The following is a 14164-nucleotide window of genomic DNA, read 5'->3' on the forward strand; positions in this document are numbered from 1 at the left end:
GCTAAGGTTCAAAATATACAAGATTTTGTTGTACATGCTCCTATGTCTGAACCTAGAATTCCTATCCCAGAGTTTTTTTCTGGAGATAGATCTAGTTTTCTGAATTTTAGGAACAATTGCAAGTTGTTTCTTTCTTTGAAATCTCGCTCCTCTGGAGACCCTGCTCAGCAAGTCAAGATTGTAATATCTTTCCTGCGGGGTGACCCTCAGAATTGGGCATTTGCATTGGCACCAGGGGATCCTGCGTTGCTCAATGTGGATGCGTTTTTTCTGGCATTGGGTTTGCTCTATGAGGAACCTAACCTAGAGATTCAGGCTGAAAAAGCTTTATTGGCTCTCTCTCAGGGGCAAGATGAAGCAGAATTATATTGTCAGAAATTTCGGAAATGGTCGGTGCTTACTCAGTGGAATGAGTGCGCCCTGGCTGCAAGATTCAGAGATGGCCTTTCTGAGGCCATTAAAGATGTTATGGTGGGGTTCCCTGCGCCTACAGGTCTGAATGAGTCTATGACTATGGCTATTCAGATTGATCGGCGTTTACGGGAGCGCAAACCTGTGCACCATTTGGCGGTGTCTTCTGAACAGGCACCTGAGACAATGCAATGTGATAGAATTCAGTCCAGAAGTGAACGGCAAAACTATAGGCGGAAAAATGGGTTGTGTTTTTATTGTGGTGATTCAGCTCATGTTATATCAGCATGCTCTAAACGCACAAAAAAGGTTGATAAGTCTGTTGCCATTAGTACTTTACAGTCTAAGTTCATTCTGTCTGTGACTCTGATTTGTTCATTATCAGCCATTTCCGTCGATGCCTATGTGGATTCAGGCGCTGCCCTGAGTCTTATGGATTGGTCATTTGCCAACCGCTGTGGGTTTAGTCTGGAGCCTCTGGAAGTCCCTATTCCTTTGAAAGGAATTGACTCTACACCTTTGGCTATGAATAAACCTCAGTACTGGACACACGTGACCATGCGTATGACTCCCGTTCATCAGGAGGTGATTCGCTTCCTGGTACTGTATAATTTACATGATGTCTTAGTGCTTGGTCTGCCATGGTTACAAACTCATAACCCAGTCTTGGACTGGAAAACGATGTCTGTGTTAAGCTGGGGATGTCAGGGGGTTCATGATGATGCACCTCCGATTTCTATCGCTTCATCTACTCCTTCTGAGGTTCCTGTATTTTTGTCTGATTATCGGGATGTTTTTGAGGAGCCTAAGCTCAATTCGCTTCCTCCTCACAGGGATTGCGATTGTGCTATAGATTTGATTCCTGGCAGTAAATTTCCTAAAGGTTGTTTGTTCAATCTGTCAGTGCCAGAGCATACTGCTATGCGGGATTATGTTAAGGAGTCCTTGGAAAAGGGACATATCCGTCCATCTTCGTCTCCTTTGGGAGCAGGTTTTTTTTTCGTGGCCAAAAAAGATGGTTCCTTGAGGCCTTGTATAGATTACCGTCTTTTGAATAAGATTACGGTCAAATATCAGTATCCTTTGCCATTGTTGACTGATTTGTTCGCTCGCATTAAGGGGGCTAAATGGTTCACTAAGATTGATCTTCGGGGTGCGTATAATCTTGTGCGGATTAAGCAGGGTGATGAGTGGAAAACCGCATTTAATACGCCTGAGGGCCATTTTGAGTATTTGGTGATGCCTTTTGGACTTTCTAATGCTCCTTCTGTCTTCCAGTCCTTTATGCACGATATTTTCCGTGAATATCTGGATAAGTTTATGATTGTGTATTTGGATGATGTTTTGTTTTTTTCTGATGACTGGGAGTCCCATGTTCAGCAGGTCAGGAAGGTGTTTCAGGTCCTGCGGGCCAATTCTTTGTTTGTAAAAGGTTCAAACTGTCTCTTTGGAGTCCAGAAGATTTCTTTTTTGGGGTATATTTTTTCCCCTTCTACTATTGAGATGGATCCCGTCAAGGTTCAAGCTATTTGTGACTGGACGCAGCCTACATCTCTTAAGAGTCTACAGAAGTTCTTGGGCTTTGCTAATTTTTATCGTCGTTTCATAACTAATTTTTCTAGTGTTGTTAAGCCTTTGACGGATCTGACTAAGAAGGGTGCTGATGTTGCTGATTGGTCTCCTGCGGCTGTGGAGGCCTTTCAGGAACTTAAGCGCCGGTTTTCTTCTGCTCCTGTGTTGCGTCAGCCAGATGTTTCGCTTCCTTTTCAGGTTGAGGTTGATGCTTCTGAGATTGGAGCGGGGGTGGTTTTGTCACAGAGAAGCTCCGATTGCTCGGTGATGAAGCCATGTGCGTTCTTTTCTAGAAAGTTTTCGCCCACTGAGCGGAATTATGATGTTGGTAATCGGGAGCTTTTGGCCATGAAGTGGGCATTTGAGGAGTGGCGTCATTGGCTTGAGGGTGCTAGACATCGTGTGGTGGTCTTGACTGATCACAAAAATCTGATTTACCTTGAGTCTGCCAAGCGTCTGAATCCTAGACAGGCTCGTTGGTCACTGTTTTTCTCCCGTTTCGATTTTGTGGTTTCATACCTGCCAGGTTCAAAGAATGTGAAGGCGGATGCTCTTTCTAGGAGTTTTGTGCCTGATTCCCCTGGAAATTCTGAGCCCACTGGTATCCTTAGGGATGGGGTGATTTTGTCGGCTGTCTTCCCAGACTTGCGACGTGCTTTGCAGGAGTTTCAGGCGGATAAACCTGATCGTTGTCCGCCTGAAAGACTGTTTGTTCCGGATAATTGGACCAGTAGAGTCATCTCCGAGGTCCATTCTTCTGCGTTGGCAGGTCATCCTGGAATATTTGGTACTAGAGACTTGGTGGCCAGGTCTTTTTGGTGGCCTTCCTTGTCGAGGGATGTGCGTTCTTTTGTGCAGTCTTGTGAAGTTTGCGCTCGGGCTAAGCCTTGCTGTTCTCGGGCCAGTGAATTGTTGTCACCTTTGCCTATCCCGAAGAGGCCTTGGACGCACATTTCCATGGACTTTATTTCGGATCTCCCTGTCTCTCAAAAAATGTCTGTCATCTGGGTTGTGTGTGACCGCTTTTCTAAGATGGTTCATCTGGTACCCTTGCCTAAGTTACCTTCCTCCTCTGAGTTGGTCCCTCTGTTTTTTCAGAACGTGGTTCGTTTGCATGGGATTCCGGAGAACATTGTTTCTGACAGGGGATCCCAGTTTGTGTCTAGATTTTGGCGGACGTTCTGTGCTAAGATGGGCATTGATTTGTCCTTTTCGTCTGCATTCCATCCTCAGACGAATGGCCAGACGGAACGAACTAATCAGACCTTGGAGACTTATTTAAGGTGTTTTGTTTCTGCTGATCAAGATGACTGGGTTACCTTTTTGCCGCTTGCCGAATTTGCCCTTAATAATCGGGCTAGTTCTGCTACCTTGGTTTCTCCTTTCTTTTGTAATTCGGGGTTTCATCCTCGTTTTTCCTCTGGTCAGGTGGAGCCTTCTGATTGTCCTGGAGTGGACATGGTGGTGGATAGGTTGCATCAGATTTGGAGTCATGTGGTGGACAATTTGAAGTTGTCCCAGGAGAGGGCTCAGCAGTTTGCTAATCGCCGTCGCCGCGTGGGTCCTCGACTTCGTGTTGGGGACTTGGTGTGGTTGTCTTCTCGTTTTGTTCCTATGAAGGTCTCTTCTCCTAAGTTCAAGCCTCGGTTCATCGGTCCCTATAGGATCTTGGAAATTCTTAACCCTGTGTCGTTTCGTTTGGATCTCCCGGCATCGTTTGCTATTCATAATGTGTTCCATCGGTCGTTGTTGCGGAAGTATGAGGTACCTGTTGTTCCTTCGCTTGAGCCTCCTGCTCCGGTGCTGGTGGAGGGAGAATTGGAGTATGTTGTGGAGAAGATATTGGATTCTCGTGTTTCCAGACGGAAACTTCAGTATTTGGTCAAGTGGAAGGGTTATGGTCAGGAGGATAATTCTTGGGTGGTTGCCTCTGATGTTCATGCTGCTGATTTGGTCCGTGCATTTCATAGGGCTCATCCTGGTCGCCCTGGTGGTTCTCGTGAGGGTTCGGTGACCCCTCCTCAAGGGGGGGGGGTACTGTTGTGGATTCTGTTTTTGGGCTCCCTCTGGTGGTTACAGATGGTACTGGGTGACTTGTGTTCTCTGCGGTCTCTGGTGTCCACCTGTTCTATCAGGATATGGGAGTTTCCTATTTAACCTGGCTTTCTTGTCATTTCCTCGCCGGCGATCAATGTAATCAGTGTGTCTTGTTACCTCTGCTTTCCGCTTCAGTAATCTTCAGGACAAGCTAAGTTTTTGATTTTCCTGTTCCACGTTTTGCTTTATTTTTGTTTTAGTCCAGCTTGCAGTTATGTGATTCCTTGTTGCTGGTTGCTCTAGTGGGCTGATATTACTCCTCATGTTCCATGAGTTGGCACATGAGTTCAGGTAATTTCAGGATGGTTTTTTGTAGGGTTTTTCGCTGACCGCGCAGTTCACTTTTGTATCCTCTGCTATCTAGTTTTAGCGGGCCTCATTTTGCTGAATCTGTTTTCATTACTACGTATGTGCTTTCCTCTCATTTCACCGTCATTACATGTGGGGGGCTGCTATTTCTGTGGGGTGTTTCTCTGGAGGCAAGAGAGGTCTTTGTTTCTTCTAATAGGGGAAGCTAGTCCTTCGGCTGGCGCGAGACGTCTAGAATCATCGTAGGCACGTTCCCCGGCTACTGCTAGTGTTGTGAATTAGGTTCAGGATCGCGGTCAGCTCAGTTTCCATCACCCTAGAGCTTGTTCTGTTTTTTGTGTGCTTGTCCTTTTGTGATCCCCTGCCATTGGGATCATGACAGGATCCGGTCTGTTTGGGGAACACCATGATGAAAATTTCTTCCACATTTTGCCATAAATGGCGTTAGTTACCGGCTTCCTACTCTTCTGTAGGGTTTCGATTACTGCCTGTGAGAGTCCTCTGGCTCTCAGAATCTTGGCTTCAGTAACCAAGCTGTCAGCTTGAGTTTGTGTAGATCTGGATGAGTCAGGGGGCCCTGTTGAAGAAGGTCGCGTCTCTGTGGAAGCAGAATCGGGCCTTCCAGACACATGCTTGTCAAAGCGCTGAACCAGCTTCTTCCTGGCCACAATGGGGCTACCAGAATCGTTGTCACCTGGTCCATCTGGATTTTCTGCAATGTTCTGGGTAGCAGTGGTATTGGCGGAAAGGCATATGCCAGGGTAAACTCCCAGGGGTGGGAGAAAGCGTCCAGTCCTAGTGCCTCTTTTGAGGGGGTCAGGGAGAAGAAGGTGTCTGATTTTGTGTTCCGATTGTTGGCAAATAGGTCCACATCGGGAGTTCACCATTTCTGGACTAGGGTTAGGAATACATCCTGGTTTAGAGACCACTCCCCTGGATGGAAGTCTTTCCTGCTGAGATTATCCGCTTGGGAATTGTCTAATCCCCTTAAGGTACCTTCACACATAACGATATTGTTAACGATATCGTTGCTTTTTGTGACGTAGCAACGATATCGTTAATAAAATCGTTATGTGTGACAGCGACCAACGATCAGGCCCCAGCTGGGAGATCGTTGGTCGCTGAACAAAGTCCAGAACTTTATTTCGTCGCTGGATCTCCCGTGGACATCTCTGGATCGGCGTGTGTGACACCGATCCAGGGATGTCTTCACTGGTAACCAGGGTAAACATCGGGTAACTAAGCGCAGGGCCGCGCTTAGTAACCCGATGTTTACCCTGGTTACCATCCTAAAAGTAAAAAAAACCAACACTACATACTTACCTACAGCCGTCTGTCCTCCAGCGCTGTGCTCTGCACTCCTCCTGTACTGGCTGTGAGCGTCGGTCAGCCGGAAAGCAGAGCGGTGACGTCACCGCTCTGCTTTCCGGCCGCTGTGCTCACACAGACAGTACAGGAGGAGTGCAGAGCACAGCGCTGGAGGACAGACAGCGTTAGGTAAGTATGTACTGTTTGTTTTTTTTACTTTTAGGAAGGTAACCAGGGTAAACATCGGGTTACTAAGCGCGGCCCTGCACTTAGTTACCCGATGTTTACCCTGGTTACCGGCATCGTTGGTCACTGGAGAGCTGTCTGTGTGACAGCTCTCCAGCGACCAAACAGCGACGCTGCAGCGATCCGGATCGTTGTCGGTATCGCTGCAGTGTCGCTTAATGTGAAGGGGCCTTTATATGTACTGCAGAGATTGACATGAGGTGATTTTCTGCCCAGGAAAAGATCCTTCCAGCAGTTAACTTCAGGTTCGAGTGTCCTGTGCCCCCTTGGTGTCGGAGATAGGCCACTGTGGTCATATTGTCGGACATCACCCGAACGTGGTGACCTTGGATGATGGCAGATGCGGCTCTTAGTGCCTCTTCCACTGCTTTCAGTTCCCTCAAATTTGAGGAACTGTGTCTTACATCCGGGCCCCACAACCCCTGAAAGTGGGAGCCTTCTATCACGGCGCCCCAACCTCTCTGACTTGCGTCTGTTGTGAGTACTCTGAGAGGAGTCTGATCCCAGCTGACTCGCCGATGTAGATTTCGGGGGTTCAGCCACCATAACAGAGAGGATCTCACCTGAGAGGGAAGGGGAATCTTCCTGGTTAAAGCCATCTGGTGCCCTCTTGAGTATGCTAGGATGTGTGATTGGAGTACTCTCGTATGGGCCTGGGCCCAAGAGACTGCCTGGATGCAAGATGTCAATGAACCCAGGATTGACATAGAGTCTCTTAGATTTGGGATTTTTTGCTTTCTGAACCTGGAGATCCTGTGGACAAGATCGGTCCTTGGGTAGGAAGGACATTCTCTTCTCCGAGTCCAGAAGGATTCCTAGGAATTTTTTCCGTGGAGAAGGCCGGAGGTCTGATTTCTCCAGATTCGGGATCCACCCAAGCGATCCTAGGATGTTGAGAACCTTTGTCACATCCTGATTGAGACGTGAAGCGGATGGGGCGATGATAAGAAAATCGTCCAGGTATGGAATGACACAGACCCATTATTGACGAATAAAGATTACCGCTTCTAACATGATCTTGGAGAAGACTCGTGGAGCAGACAAGACTCCGAACGGAAGAACATTGAAGTGATAATGGCTGATCCGTATGTTTTGGGAAATCGCAAACCTGGGGAATCTTCTGTGGTCTGGGTGTATCGGCACATGATAGTATGCGTCCCTCAGGTCCAGCGTCACCATCACCCAGTCCTGACCGATCGGCGGGATTGCTGATCTTATCGACTCCAGTTTGAGGCTTCAGATTTATAAGGATACGGTGTTTCCCGGAGGGTTTTTTCACCAAAAAGAGGTGGGAATAGTGCCCTTCTCCCCTTTCCCGATGTGGTACATGTGAAATCACTCTTGCTTGAAGCAGGTTTAGAATATCCGGCATCAGAGATTCCCGAAGTTCTGGGGATTGTAGGGAAGTGATCATTAGACGATGAGGAGGACTCTCGAACTCCAATCTTAGACCCTCCCGAATGGTACGCAGGACCCACTGATTTGTGGTGATCATCTGCCACTGGGGGAGGAATCCCGAGAGTCGACCTCCGACCGGAGAGTAGTCATTGCTTCTCAGAGGTCTGTGGGGGCTGGGGGACCAGGATATTTCTGGCTCTCCCTCCCTTGAGATAACTCCATCGACCCGATTTGCCCTTACCCCTGTAATTTTGCTGGGGGGTTTGGTCACGTGGGGAACGAAAAAGCCGCTTCTTAGGATTCCTTTGTTCCGGAAGGACCTTCTTCTTATCTGAAGCTTTGTCCAAAATTTCGTCCCGAACTGACCCAAATACATGACCCTGGAAAGGGATACCGCAAAGCTTAGACTTTGAGGTAATATCACCTCCCCAGGATTTAAGCCACAAAGCTCTTCTAGCGGAATTAGTGAACCGCTGATTTAGCGGCAACTCGTACTGACTCCGTGGAGGCATCTGCGAGGAATCCAGTTGCCTTCTGTAGCAGAGGGAGAGAACTAAGAATCTCTTCTCTAGGTGTACCCTGCACCAGGTGATTTTCCAATGTACGTAACCATAGGAACAAGGATCTGGCTACACATGTTGAGGCCACGTTAGATCTCAATAGGTTAGTTGAAGTGTCCCAAGATTTCCTCAATAAGCTCTCAGTCTTGCGATCCATGGGATCTTTCAGCTGGGAGGAATCTTCAAAGGGTAGAGCCGTTTTTTTGGTTACCCTTGACACTTGAACATCAACTTTGGGCATTTCAAAAAGAGAACAGTCTCCCTCAAGGGGAAAACGGTTCTTGAATTCTGATGGGACGTTTAACCCTTTCTCAGGAAAGCCCCATTCGTGGAGGATAAGGCTTTCAATATTTTCGTGAATGGGGAACCCCTTCACAGATCTGAGTTTTAAACCCCCGAACATGTCATCCTGAACAGAATGGCACTCCGCCTCCTCCTCCACCCCCATGGTGCCCCTCACCATAGACACTAATTCCTCCAAATCCTCGGAGGAAAAGAGGTATTTTTTATTATCTGCCTTGGGAGCAGAGGTAGAGGCAGAACTCTCATTCTCCCAAATGTCCCCTGAATCTGAAGTATGTAATTCTTCTGAGTCAGAGACAACTGGGGCTGTCTTCCTTTTTTTAGGAGGGGGAGGCTGCGGTGTTGGAGGTTGGGAAAAAACCGCCATGGAAGACTGAACTTCCTGCCTGATGAGAGTCCTGATGCTGTCCATAAGGGAGGGCTGTTCAGAACGCAGAACATCATCTGTGCATGGCTGGCAGAGCTTCTTTTTATATGCAGAGGGAAGCTTGGACGCACATGCAGCACATTTGCGGCTGGGCACCTTCTTAAGGGCAGAGGCCTTGTCTCCCTAAAAGAGAGAGAAAGGACGGATTAAGTCGTATGAAAAAAAAAATGGACAGCAAGGGACGTCATCCCGCTACTTACAGGAGAGGGGTGAGCGCTGGGCTCCGCAGAAGCAGAGTGAAGGGGTTTGTCGCCGTCCATATGGTGAGAAGTTCTGACTACAGAGGGACATAGACAGGAGGTCTTACCTGGAGGCTTCCCTAGCCAGGAATAAATAGAGTACCGAGGCTCCCTGCTCCTCCTCCTCGTTAGTGTCCGTTGGGGGGGATCAGAGACGCCCGTCCATGCTGCCGCTGGATGTCCTGGGCCAGGACGCTGATCGGCACGTGCGGGAGCTGCGGTGTAAGGCGCCGGGGAAAAACCGGAAGTTCGGGTGCGCGTCACTTCCGGTGCGCGCGCCAGCACCAGCGTGGAGGAAGGAGGAAGCCGGGGAGCTGGAGGAGGACCGCGGAGCACCGTACCGCCCCGCTTTGCCTCCCGAAAGAGGCGTGGGTAGGGCGGGAGAGGGTCCCAAGTCGCGTGGTGGACACGGAGATGGGACCAGTCTGAAGGAGGAGGAGGAGAGCGGAGCCCCCCGACCTTGACTGCCCTTCTTAGAAAGGTAACAGTAATCCCGATCGCCGGCCACGGCAGCACTATCAGAGAACCTCTTCATGCCCCATAGGGGACAGGAAAAACACTGGTGGTTGCAGGAAGGGGAGGGGTATTTAACCTCTTTGTTTCCTGTCCCCTATTAGGGCGGGGAGATATCCTCCGATACTGCTGTCGTGGAAGGTTCCTAGAGAAATGCTGGTTTCCAAGCAGTGGGGCCATAGTCCATAGGAGATTCACTCTGACTACAGCGCTGCCAGGGGCTGATGCCTCTTCCGTCTGTGGCGTCCTGTGCCAGGAGCCCACAAACCACTTAGTTCGCCAAGGGGAAGCTCCACACTGAGTGTCCACACTACACCACAACCTCCAGACCAGTAGGGGGAGCTCCACTGGTTACTGCAGACCAGATCCCCTATAAATACGGGTCTTGGAGGATAGAGCACCAGAGCGTACAGGTGCTAGGAGAGCTGCAGAAGCAGAGTGTAGCTGAGACTGGTGACTACAGAAAAGCCAGGCGTAGTAGCAGTGGGAGAGCCAGAGCCAGAGTGTGGGCCAGAAGAGTGAGGTCCGAGGCAGAGGCGAGAACCAGCAGCACTGGGACAGAGAGATAGAGACTTGCCGGTCTCAATCCAGAGAAGCACTGGATATTGGAATCCAAAGTCTGTAGCTGCCTAGAGTAGACTACAGAGAATCCACAGACCCCGAGGAGGTTTAGCCTCCCGGTAAACACCTGAAGCACCAGTCGATGAAGGGGTTAGAAGCTGAAGAGCCCGTGGATGTACACCGCAGATTTCCAGCTTTAGAGCAGAAGAGAACCCTTCAGTGCAGCAGAGACGGGTGGGAGCTAGAGAAAAGGACAGCATAGGACGGTGTAGTCACACACACGAACCGATCCAGACACTCAGAAAGAAACTAAGGAGGCCTATACCTCACCAGTGTGGAGTCTACCGGAGGTGCACCCTTCTTCCCGGACGGTACCTGCTACACCATCACCAGGAAAGGTACAGAACAGAGACTCAGTGTGTGTGTCCGTCTTTATTGCGAGATCCCAGCCAGTCCATCCCTTGAGCCCCGGGACCTGTACCCTACCTATAGGGTGTAAATTAAACAGCTGCAGCCCATCGCCCCAGAGGTCCCTTGCAGCGCCGGTATGAGTTATCGGACATGTACAGGTAGCGTCACGAAGACAATCAACTCCCCTGTAAATACCCCTTATTGACTGCACCGCCAGGGTCACGGAGTCAGGCCGGTGGCCGTGACATCCCCAGCAATAGAGAGGCCCGACACCCGAGTATCCCCGCTGCCCTGGGACGGGTCACTTCTATGTACTTGAGCGTTGTCTAGCATTGCTAGAGAACGAGTGGTCACCTGCTTCATGCTACAAAGTGCGCTGTGAGCCAAGTGTCTGGTGTTGCTAGGCTGCACTAAAGAGGATGAGCAGGAAGAGGCATCAGGAGACAGGCCAGGTGTGGGAGGTATCAGGATGGTAAGTATGACTCGGCCTCCCCTAGTAGCAGAGGGGATCCTCAGGAATCCCGTTCTGACTAGGGCATCCATCTGAATATATGTACAATTTGCTTTTTGAAACTGGAGTGAATGGACAGTGTACGAAGTGCTTTCCATAGACAGCCATTGTACTGAAATGCCTATCAAAACAATACTACTTTGAAAACAATTTAAAACACACTTATAATAATAATAATAATAATAATTTTTATTTATATAGCGCCAACATATTTCGCAGCGCTTTACAAATTATAGAGGGGACTTGTACAGACAATAGACATTACAGCATAACAGAAATACAGTTCAAAACAGATACCAGGAGGAATGAGAGCCCTGCTCGCAAGCTTACAAACTATGAGGAAAAGGGGAGACACAAGAGGTGGATGATAACAATTGCTTTAGTTATTCGGACCAGCCATAGTGTAAGGCTCGGGTGTTCATGTAAAGCTGCATGAACCAGTTAACTGCCTAAGTATGTAGCAGTACACTTTTTTGAAAGTGCTACAACTAGTGTTGACAAGAAATTGCTAGCAATATCATTTTGAAACTCATTTTTTAACGTTTTGTGCATGTCCCTAAACTTTAACATGGGATCAATTGCAAAGCGATATTTCACTGCAAACACACTTTGAAAAATTGCTTTTACAAACGCTTGGGTGGCCTTTATGCAGCAAATATTGGAGTGGAATTTAGTTTTTCAAAGTTAACACCTCCACCAACTCCATGTACAAATCACAACAAATGACGCTGTTCTTGCAGCAGGTTTTTCAAATGCACAATTGCTGGCAGATTTGGAATTAAAACACATCAGCAAATTAATCGTCTCATGTACTTACTGGAACAGCGTTCTCTTTTTTCCATTAGCGAGCAGTTTTGATCCGGAGTGTTTCACATATAGTGATCGGTTTTCATTTTCTTCTTTCTTCTTCCATGCTTTAAAATCTAAAGTGAAATAAATATTATAAATACCCTGAGTAGTATGACATTTACAGTGTTTATATGATACTGGAAGAAAATATTAAGCTATGAGCAATACTGTTTCAATACCTATACAGTTTGTCACCCCTTGCCACAACCCAACCGATGCGTTCATGCTTTTTTGCAAGGTGAATAGTCAGACTATTAAAAAAGTCTGAATGAGCAAATGCTACAAATAATGTATTGTTTGGAGTAAAGGCCACATCACACACAGCAGGATCGCTACAATCTCGCTGTAAAAAGTGACGTCACAACAAGATCCATAGCGATCTTGCTGTGTGTGACAGGTAGCAGCGAGCAGGCCCCCGCTGTGAGGTTGCTGCTCACTGCTGAAAGTTCAGCACCTTATTTCGTTGCTGGCACCCGTCACCTCGCTGTGTATGACAGGTATTAGCAACAGCGAGCAGCGATCCCCATAGCGGGGCCCTGCTCGCTACTGCTTTGGGACAGCACATCCTGGAGCTCCCCGCATCTGCCGCCGGTGATGCGGCAGCTGCGGGACCGCCTGGACCGGTAACTAGAATGACCGGCCCGGGCGAAGGCATGGCCAGAACGGCAGCGATCTTGCTGCGGTGCTTGATATGTTAATGCATTAACACAGTAAATACAGCCATTAGAAAACGGCCCTCCAGCGATCTGAGTCAACCGGGGGTCGGCTCATTATCACTGGAGGGTCAGTAAGTGTGACGGTACCCTAACTATTTGCTTACAAACATGTTTATAATAGGTGTGATTGAGCACTGTAGTGCACGGCTAGAACATACTGTCACACAGGACAGTTTGAAGTAAATAATTTTTGTTACTTGATATTTGACAAAATAACGCAAGCATAGCCATTGGCAACAAAATATGAACATGTACATACAGATTATATACTCAATAGATCTAGAAAGTCCATATAGATATAGCAGTCTTACCTTCCATACAGGCAAAAGCTAGTTCTTCTTTTTCCATTGGCATGCCATGTTTCTCTTCCATATGACCTGCAAGATCCTCGTAAAATTGGACTCTGCTGTCACACAAGGGGCACGCCAAAGGCCCCCCTAAACCCACTTCCATATCATGAACATTCCTCATGTGTACATTCAAACTACACTTTTGAGTAAAAGTCTTGGCACAAACTGCGCATGTTGGTTTGTTTTCAGCCATTTCTTTTCACAAGGATGTCACAATCTGTAACAGAACACCACCTAAGTTGCCTGAAATAAAAAAAATTTTTTCGAGTCAATATAAGACGGAGGGGTGCTGATCACTTATTAAATTAACAATGGGAGTATAAGGTCACATGTGCCGAATTTTGCTACCTCAAACCCGCAGTGATTCCGCTACCATTTTAAGGCGCATTAGTGTTGTTTATTCTGCCTACAAAATGCCACCATTACGGCAGATGGTTGCAGGGGGGTCCCAGCAGGTGGTGTCGATAGCGTATCAACCTAGGGAACTGTGGCCACTCATTGGCTGCAGGGAGTGGTGTTTGGTCCTATTGGGGTGAATGGTAGAGCGAAGCCACATGGCGAAGATCATTCTCCAGGCCCTGTGTCAGACTCGTAAGGAGTTACAATACTTAACCCCTTCAGCCCTGAGCCTATTTTGACCGAAATTCCCGAGCCATTTTTTGCAATTCTGACCAGTGTCACTTTATGAGGTTATAACTCTGGAACGCTTCAACCGATCCTAGCGGTTCTGAGAATGTTTTTTCGAGACATATTGTGCTTCATATGAGTATTAAATTTAGGTCGATAATTTTAGCGTTTATTTGTTAAAAAAACAAAAATATGGCTAAAAATTTGAAAATTTCTCAATTTTCAAATTTTTAAGATTTTTTTCTGCCAAACCAGAGAGTTATGTGACACAAAATAGTTGTTAAATATTTCCCACATATCTAATTTATATCAGCACAATTTTGTAAAAAAAAAAAATTTTTGGTAGGAAGTTATAAGGAGTCAAAGTTCATCAGCAATTTTTCATTTTTCCACCAAAATTTACAAAACCATTTTGTTTAGTGATCACATCACATTTGAAGTCCCTTTGACGGGTGTACACAACAGAAAACACCCAAAAGTTACACCATTCCAAATACTGCAGCCCTCAAGCTACTCAAAACTACATTTAAGAAGATTATTAACCCTTCAGGTGCTTCACAGGAAATGAAGCAATGTGGAAGAAAAAAATGGACATTTTAATTTTTCTAACAAAAATGTTCTTGTTGCCTCAATTCTTTCATATTGACATGGGCAACAGGACAAAACGGATCCTAAAATTTGTTGGGCAATTTCTCCTGAGTACACTGATACCTCATATGTGGTTATAAACCAATGTTTGGGCGCATTGCAGGGTTC

At 47.3% G+C, this 14164-nt stretch overlaps 1 protein-coding gene across 3 annotated transcripts in view; it reads right to left on the reverse strand.

Moving 5' to 3' along the window:
* LOC138637512 (uncharacterized) overlaps nt 1-14164 on the reverse strand; it is a 52755-nt gene that overhangs the window by 8153 nt on the left and 30438 nt on the right. For all 3 annotated transcript variants that reach the window (XM_069726263.1, XM_069726261.1, XM_069726262.1), the window contains exons 2-3: nt 12743-13024; nt 11684-11789 (exon numbers count right to left, since the gene is read on the reverse strand). In XM_069726263.1, coding sequence (XP_069582364.1) covers nt 11684-11789; nt 12743-12974 — 338 coding nt within the window. In that variant the 5' untranslated portion in view covers nt 12975-13024. The remainder of the gene's footprint in view (nt 1-11683; nt 11790-12742; nt 13025-14164) is intronic.

Source organism: Ranitomeya imitator, chromosome 5 (genome assembly GCF_032444005.1).
Source record: "Ranitomeya imitator isolate aRanImi1 chromosome 5, aRanImi1.pri, whole genome shotgun sequence".
Taxonomy (NCBI): domain Eukaryota; kingdom Metazoa; phylum Chordata; class Amphibia; order Anura; family Dendrobatidae; genus Ranitomeya; species Ranitomeya imitator.